The 8,437-nt window shown below is 51.8% G+C and overlaps 1 protein-coding gene across 20 annotated transcripts; it reads left to right on the forward strand.

The window, feature by feature from the left end:
* The first annotated feature begins 5,449 nt into the window (after nt 1-5,449).
* Nucleotides 5,450-8,388, forward strand: nfkbil1 (nuclear factor of kappa light polypeptide gene enhancer in B-cells inhibitor-like 1). Of its 20 annotated transcripts, XM_064307435.1 has the most exons (7): nt 5,450-6,104; nt 6,332-6,444; nt 6,687-6,807; nt 6,905-7,487; nt 7,531-7,551; nt 7,610-7,631; nt 7,667-8,388. In XM_064307435.1, exons 1-5 carry the CDS (start codon nt 5,831-5,833, stop codon nt 7,532-7,534), a joined length of 1,095 nt encoding a protein of 364 aa, XP_064163505.1. In that variant the 5' UTR covers nt 5,450-5,830; the 3' UTR covers nt 7,535-7,551; nt 7,610-7,631; nt 7,667-8,388. The 20 variants fall into 20 exon arrangements, 7 of the variants coding, with proteins under 7 accessions (XP_064163505.1, XP_064163501.1, XP_064163503.1 ...); XR_010325259.1 differs by having other exon boundaries at nt 6,905-7,573; XR_010325263.1 differs by having other exon boundaries at nt 6,905-7,551; nt 7,596-7,631.
* The last annotated feature ends 49 nt before the right edge of the window (nt 8,389-8,437 follow it).

The raw sequence follows: 8,437 nt of genomic DNA on the forward strand, positions 1-8,437 counted from the left end.
ACTTCTGAGGTGCTGTTCAGACCTGCGGACGAACTACAGAGGAAAGTAGCCTAACTCTGGGACAACGGGCTGAACGCTCCAGAATTCATTTAGAAACTCTATATGTATATTGACAATAAATAAGCAAATAAATAATCACTCTGAGCTGAAACAAGAGGCTTCTCCCATCCAGCTCTGGGAAGGTGACTGTTCTGCTAAAAAGTCCAGAAGAACTGCATTTACCTAAAATCCAACTGAGTGCAGAGGTGTTTTAATACTGGGGATGCCTCTTGTGTTGAGAAATACCTAAAATCTCCTTAAACATTTGGAACAAATTTAGCAGGGGCTCAACAGAGTTGGACTGGATTAGTCAGCTGTTCCATCTCTCAGTGGTCCTCCCCCTCCCCCCCTCACCCAAAAATACAGCTTGGATGGGCCCAGGGGCGTTACAGGCATGGCAGGTGTGAAAGCATTGCAGGTTACCTCTCCTCATTGTCCGGGACGCACCCCGCCCAAACAGCCAGCCGCACCTGTGTTGTGGTGCGATGGGCCGGCGTGAATATCTCCCCGCGCAGGTGGAGGCGCTCTTTTGTTAAAACGGGCTGGGGTCCTAACGGGGGAATGTTCCAGGTTCAGAGCAGCTAAAAGGCTTTGGGTACGACGCATATGGGCATACGAATAGAGACGCAAGACTCAACGTGCTAGCACACGCCCGCAACTGTTCTGAGGTCAGTAGCCACCCTCCCCAACCCCCAACCCCCCCGCTGCCTAAACTGGAACGTCTGTAACAGCAGTCTGAAAAAACGCACAATGGAGAGAAACGGACGCGATGATGTCACTCTTCAGCAGGGCTCCCTGACCTCGCGTGTGTTTGTTTGTGTGGGCCAGAGGTGCAAAACCCAGCTCCAGGAAGTGAAAGTCCTCCCCAGTGTTTTGTTCCAGTCACCTGGATTTGCTAACTAGCAATTTATCTGCCATGAGGTAGAGTTAATTTAGGGAAATCGGCTGGCTGAGTTCAGGGGTGGAGGGAGCACACGGCAGGACTTTTACTTTCTGACTCCTGGACTTTTCAGCTCTGCAGTGGACTGACAAACCAACAAATTACTGCAATGATGACGATTTAAAACACCTCTAAAATATGATTTCTGTAACCCAAAAGACAAACACCTTTAAAATATCATTTTTGTAACCCAAAAGACAAACACCTTTAAAATATAATTTTTGTAACCCAAAAGACAAACACCTTTAAAATATGATTTTTGCCACCCAAAAGACAAACACCTCTAAAATATGATTTTTGTAACCCAAATCATACTGCAGAACATGAGAACCCCTGAATATACGACCACGATAACTTGCTGCTCAGCCCTTCCAGGCTAATCATTTATGTACTGTTTAGACTTATTGGTTGTGATTGGCCCAGAGGATTTAGTGTGTTCCTCAATACAAGAGCATTACGATGACATCACCAAATTAAATCCTCTGGATAATTAAGGAGGCCCTTGATAAGATAATTAAATGTATTATCTATTTGGGATTAGAAAATTCAAGATTATAGTGGGTAAACAGTTAGGGATTAAAATGGGATTAAATATTGGATGGTGCTCGCAAAAGACTTCCATATACTTGAAGTTAAATACGACCTTGTTCATTTTAGTGTGTGTAACATAAACCAGTATGTGCTGTACAATTTTCATTGGACGTGTTTGAAAGAAGATATGAATGAAAGGATTATGAAATAGAGATGTGGCTGTGTTTCTGGCACCGAAAGCACAGCGCCACCATGTGGAGAGGAACAGCCCACTCGATCGGTGCTGTCGTCCGTCAGATTCCGCCCTGTACCCTCCAGGCCTGAAGGGCGGCGCTAAATGGCCACAGCCCTGCTCAGGGGGAGGGGTTTCAGTCAACAGGGTACTCCCCGCCTCATTGTGCAGAGGGAAATTGGAAGAAAAGTTAAATATGTAAATATACATTAAAATTTTTAAAAAATCTTGCAGTGTGTGCCCTGAGGACCCAGGGTACGGGTAATTCGCCCACGCCCTGCTCAGCGCCGCCCCCGGTGGCGGGTAAAAATAGAACAACAGAGGAAGTGTCCTTGTACAAATCTCCTGCTTCCAGACAATAGAGGGGTGGAGGGATGAGGGGTGTGGGGTGGTAGCGGGAGGCAGAGGAGGGGGGCAGAACGGGAGCCGCAGCAGGGCTGATGTGTGACCCCGGGCGACCCGGAAGTACTCCACCGTCCCCGGGTCTCCATGGTGCTGCGAGGACCGACGGCGGCGGAGAGGATAGAGCTGTTCGGGGAAGGGGGGATTCTGGGGGGGGGGGTGCCGGCGCTTCCTGTACAGGATATCCTGTGTTTCAGAGTCTTCGCTTCTGTTTGTCCCTTTGTGCGGGGGGGGGGTTCTGCCGCCGCCCCTCCCTGGGGGGGCCGTCCGTCTCCCCCGTGCCGTTTGGCGGGAGGATCCGATGACACGCGGCGCGAGCCCGCCGGCTCGGAGGAAGGGAGAACCCGTCTCTCCAGCAACTTCCTGTTCGGGATTTCTGCTTCCTATTCCTCCCCGTTTTCATCCTGCTTGTTCTTACTCGGCACTCAGCGTGGGGCATTCAGTCATATCTGCTGCATTGCTGTCCCATCCTCCATCACCTGGGGACTTTGCAGACGAACCTGTCCTCGCCTTCTGGAACGCCTACAACCATCCTCTGCCTCCCCCCCCCCCCTCCCCCCTCCCCCCCCATCCTGCAACCCGTCAGCACAGGGTTGGGGAGATCCATTAGCTGGGGACCGCGCTCGGAGGGAAGGAGGACGCTCCGGGCAATGTCGGGACTGACCACCTCGATCATCTGTGAGAAGCTGCCCAGCCTGCTGACGAGACGAAGCGTAACGGCGAGAACCGAACCCTCCCTCCTTGGGTTATGCCCCGCCCCATTGTGCCCCGCCCCTCAGGGCCAGAGACTACGCTGGGGTGAGACTCCAAACCGCAGGGCGTCTCACAGCACTCAGAGAGGATGCCTTTATACAGGCGCGCTCAAACCGCCTGTCAGACCCGTCTCTCCGCGTCCGCGGCGACGCGGTGAAAAAAGGCGGGAAACTGCGTCCGTCCTCGGGCGAGACCCGCCAGCGCAAACGCCAGGCTTACCGCGAAAAGCGCTGGAGAGAGAGAGAGAGAGAGCTTCCAGCGGGGAAAAGGCTCCTGGGGGAAAAAAAAAAACGGCACCCAGACACGGGCACGGGAAAATTAGCATGCTCTGCCCCCGACCGCGGAAGTCGCGGCGCAGCGGTGAGCGGGGCGTTACTTCCGACGGCCGTACCGCCTGGTGCAGGATGAAAGGGCAGTTCTCAGAACCGCTCGCCCCCCCCCTCCGGATTTGGGGAAGAAGAGGGGACCCATTCTGACACAGATCATCCTCCGGGGGGGTGTACAAAGGTCCCCTTCATGGGTTCTTACCCTCGTTTACGACCGTGCGAACAAACGCACCCACACACCTCTCTGACCGAAACACAGCCCCCGTTATCATGCCTGTGGGCTCAGCTGGGGCCTTTCAACACAGCCAGACAGACAGAGGGATGGACAGAGCTACAGACTGCAGGGATAGACAGAACTACAGACTGCAGGGATAGACAGAACTACAGACAGACAGAGGGATGGACAGAACTACAGACAGACTGCAGGGATGGACAGAGCTACAGACAGACTGCAGGGATAGACAGAACTACAGACAGACTGCAGGGATGGACAGAACTACAGACAGACTGCAGGGATAGACAGAACTACAGACAGACAGAGGGATAGACAGAACTACAGACAGACTGCAGGGATGGACAGAGCTACAGACAGACAGAGGGATAGACAGAACTACAGACAGACTGCAGGGATAGACAGAACTACAGACAGACAGAGGGATGGACAGAACTACAGACAGACAGAGGGATGGACAGAGCTACAGACAGACAGAGGGATAGACAGAACTACAGACAGACTGCAGGGATAGACAGAACTACAGACAGACAGAGGGATGGACAGAGCTACAGACAGACAGAGGGATGGACAGAGCTACAGACAGACTGCAGGGATAGACATAACTACAGACAGACAGAGGGATGGACAGAGCTACAGACAGACAGAGGGATGGACAGAGCTACAGACAGACAGAGGGATGGACAGAACTACAGACAGACTGCAGGGATAGACAGAACTACAGACAGACAGAGGGATAGACAGAACTACAGACAGACTGCAGGGATAGACAGAACTACAGACAGACTGCAGGAATATGCAGAACTACAGACAGACTGCAGGGATAGACTGAACTACAGACATACAGAGGGATAGACAGAACTACAGACAGACTGCAGGGATAGGCAGAACTACAGACAGATTGCAGGGATAGGCAGAACTACAGACAGACTGCAGGGATAGACAGAACTATGGACAGACAGAGGCATAGACAGAACTACAGACAGTTAAAAAGACATCAAGATTAACAGGCATTAACACACATGGATATTGGAAATACTGTATACATCGGTATAGAGAAAAAAAAAACCCACAAACACAAGGATATGGAGACTGAACTGACTGAATACTAGAAATACGCTCATTGTTATATCATGTTTGTTCCAGTAGATATGTCTATATGTAGGCAAATTCCATTCTTGCCATGGATTGCTTTGGGGACACTGTGATACTCACTGACGCCAGAAAAGTATTATTGAATTGAACTGAACTGTGGGTGAAACGTGGGGTCGCGTTCCATCCGACGAACATCCGTGATCTCTCCCCACCACCTCGCCCGCCCCCACGTCAGGGCATGCTTTTGGGTTTGGGCCGGGCTAATTCGGGCATGGCTCGGGGAGCGAATGTGGCCCATTTTCGCCTCTATATTGGGGCATGAGGACAGTTTCAGTGGTGCAGAATATGCCTAAACCTTTCTATTTCACCCCCCCCCCCCCCCCCTTCAGAGAAACAGCCTAATTTTTTCCCACTGACTCCTCAGACCTGTGTACCAGTTTTTTTGGGGGGGGGGGGGGTGATGCCACAACGCCACCCTCCTCTTCCTGACAGGTGTCCCCATGAAAGAACCCCCAGTTCAGAGCTGTGGCAAGGCATCAAAAAGCCACAGAAGAGCAGGGGATGAGGGGAAGGGCCGGAGCAGTGTTGGGAACGTGTTGTGGATGGAAAAGAGGTTTTAAGGACAAGCAACCGCTCCCTGGTATCACACTTTGAAAGTACAGATCATACACTCAGATTTAGCTCATTTAAATTTTTTATTGTATGATTAAAATCTCCAATAATATTGCAATATTGCTTTTTTTGTGCTAGATTTATAAATAAAGGGAAAGTGGCTACTTTTGCAAACCGAAAGCGCCAAAGCATTAGGAGATGCTGCCGCCTGCTGGTTGTAACCAAGAACCACAAATTGTAGCGTACAATAATGAAAAATAAGAACGGAACGAAGGCTAAACGCAGTTTATTCCAGGGGGACACATTTTAAAGCGCACAACATTCTGACAGCTACCGCTTTTATTTTGAAAGACCCAAACCGGAATTTAACTTCATTTTGTGTTTGTTGTTAGCTGGTGAATGTTTGCGAGAAATCTGCCCTTGTACCTTTTATCGGTTTGTTCATTTGTTAGCCAAGTACTAATGACATTGATTTTTTTTTTGTATTAGCCTAATATCTGAATGTCGGTGGAACTATACTAGGCTATTTTGTGAAACGACTCGGATGTAGTAGCAAGCTAACGTTTACTGTTCGAACATGCTCGTAAGCAAAGCTAGCTGACTTTACAGATAATATAAAGGTGACGATAGGTTTAGCTAGTGTCATTACCAAATCGGAGGCTTTGGCTATGGTGTCTCGACATCAGAAGCGCGTTTTGCGGTATGTGGAGGAGGGAAGTCTGCTAAAACTAAAGTCCTATCTGCGCAAACACCCAGACGTGGAGCTGAACTTTTCCTCGGGGAAAAAACGAAGGGGGCCCTTGCATGTGGCCTGTTCGCTCGGGGACGACGGCGTGCTGCGGCTCCTACTGAAGAACGGAGCGGATCCGCTTCTTGGGGACCGAAACGGGGAGACGCCTCTGCACCTGGCAGCCAAAAGGGCTCTCAAACGCGGCAAACGGGGTGAGCGGTTCCGGCCTACATTCAGAGGTTCTTGTAGCAATGTCCATAAATTAGATAACAAGCCTTGTTAGTCCATTGCAACGTAACAGGCGCGCTCAGGGGGTGGCCAGAAATGAAATATTCACAGATTTTCGTGAAATGTGATTTTCACTGCCGCAAAACTTATCAGAAATATTACACAAGGTTAAAATTAAGCTACCATTCCTGTTTGTTCCTCCTGTTTGCAGCCTACGATGACCTGGTGGTCCCCCTTCAGAAGAGTTGTCCCGTCGCCATGGAAACGCCGAACAAAGCTGGAGTCACGCCTAAGGATTTGCTGCAATGGATGAGAGAAGATCAGGTGACTGTGGAAGAAAGAAATTGATAAAGCATTGCGTCGTTCTCACAGAAAGTTGTATCCAGTTGTGAGGGCAGATAACTTATGTGGTATTTACGAGATTATTAAAAATGATTTCTTTCTTTGAAAGTGTAATTGTATCAGATAATTCTTGCTAAACCACTAATTTGTCTCCTGTGTTCTAACAGTATGAAGTCTGACAGTCTGATTATTAAGACCGCGTGCATGATGTAATTTTTTCGCAGTTTCGGGAACCGCGCGTAAACGGCAGCAGCTCCACGGCAACCGACGCTGATCGAGCGTGGCGGGACAAGCTTTTCGGCGAATGCCAGGACGAGTTCTACGAGACCTTCGGGCAGTACGACGGTAAGCCAGCGCGGCCGGTTGAGCCGTCTGTGCGGGCGATATCGCGCGCGTCCGCAGCTCAACGCGGCTGTTTCCTGTGCCCCTCTCTCTCCCGCAGAAGACTTCCTGCACGATGACGTAGACTCGGAGGACTTCGGCAGTTGGGCGGAACGCATCCGGCGGGAGTACGCGACGAGGCAGCGCTCCCGGGCCCAGCGAGAGGCGGCGGCGGCGGGCTCGAAGGGGAGGAAGAGGAGGAAGACGAAGGAGGAGGCGGAGGAGGAAGAACGCGACCGGCGGGAGCTCCAGGAGAGGCTTCAGAGGGAGCACGAGGAGTACCTGGCGCGGGCGGCGAGGAAGGAGGCGGAGACTCGGCTGAGCAGGCGGCGGCGGTACGAGGAGCGGTGCGCCGCGACGTTCAGCGGTGGCGGCGGCTCGGCCGCGCGGCTGGGCTACGCGGACATCCCCTGGCCCGCGCCCCGCGGCACCGTGGGGGAGATGGTGGAGGTGATGCTCCACGGCGCCGACCGCACCGACCTGCCCACCTTCCGGAAGCTTCTGAAGCGGCAGCAGGCGCTCTGGCACCCGGACAAGTTCGCCCAGCGCTGCGGCGACCGGCTGGAGGACGGTGAGCGGACGCGCATCCTGGACACGGTCACTGCGCTCTCCCAGGAGCTCAACAGGCTGGCCCAGAGCGTCAGGTGACCCGCCCCAGAGCGTCAGGTGACCCGCCCAGAGCGTCAGGTGACCCGCCCAGAGCGTCAGGTGACCCGCCCCAGAGCGTCAGGTGACCCGCCCCAGAGCGTCAGGTGACCCGCGTCAGGTGACCTGCCCCGGAGCGTCAGGTGACCCGCGTCAGGTGACCCGCCCGGAGCGCCAGGTGACCTGCCTGCTGGGCGTGAGGGCGTGGCCACGCTGACCCCGAGGTCACCGCTCAGGTGTATCGCATCGAGAAACGGAAAAAACGAATTCAACGGCTTCGTCGTTTCATCTGGCGACAAGCGGGTGCCAACCTTTGCGTTGCGGGTAAACGCAGAACAAGTAGAACGCGGGTCAGCCTTTCCCGTTGGCACTGAAAACTGTGGGTGTGCAGCTAGCCAATGAGAGGCTGAGGATATTTGAAAATCAGTTCACCGACCCAGCAAATAGACCAAAAAGATTGCATTTGTTAGAGGATGGCAACGTGCACCTTAGCGTCTGTGGATCGAAGTGGGGAAACTGCATAAATGTGAATTTAACACAAACTTAATTAATTTATTTTACATCGCAAGACATACATCCAGTTCTCCAACTGCCAGTGGTGGGAATGATTGTGTCACCCCTCACGCCCCCCTCCCCCCCGGACCTGCCCAGTTCAGTTAAATCCTTATGTTGAGCCCCTGTTTGTCGAAACTCTGGAATACACAAATATATTCATAATTATATAGTCATCATATTAATCACAAGTGTGACCTCTCACCTTCTCTGGGAGTTTGTGAGATGAGTCATCTAGTCATGCAAATGCCTGCATATAGTCAGTTTCGGATTTGACTCAGGGATTGTTTCATATCAGATTCATATGAGACGATTAGCACTTGCGTAAAATAAACCTGTTTTCATCCATATTTGCATTAGTCTCTCATTATTTGAGAGTGATTTGAACAGTGTGTGG

The sequence above is a fragment of the Anguilla rostrata genome, chromosome 14 (genome assembly GCF_018555375.3).
Source record: "Anguilla rostrata isolate EN2019 chromosome 14, ASM1855537v3, whole genome shotgun sequence".
Lineage (NCBI taxonomy): Eukaryota > Metazoa > Chordata > Actinopteri > Anguilliformes > Anguillidae > Anguilla > Anguilla rostrata.

Coding starts and splice junctions, on each gene's coding strand:
- nfkbil1 (XM_064307428.1), top strand. CDS start 5,831: ATGGTGTCTCGACATCAGAAGCGCGTTTTGCGGTATGTGGAGGAGGGA. Junction 6,105..6,331: donor TCTCAAACGCGGCAAACGGG/GTGAGCGGTTCC, acceptor TCCTGTTTGCAG/CCTACGATGACCTGGTGGTC. Junction 6,808..6,904: donor GACCTTCGGGCAGTACGACG/GTAAGCCAGCGC, acceptor TCTCTCCCGCAG/AAGACTTCCTGCACGATGAC.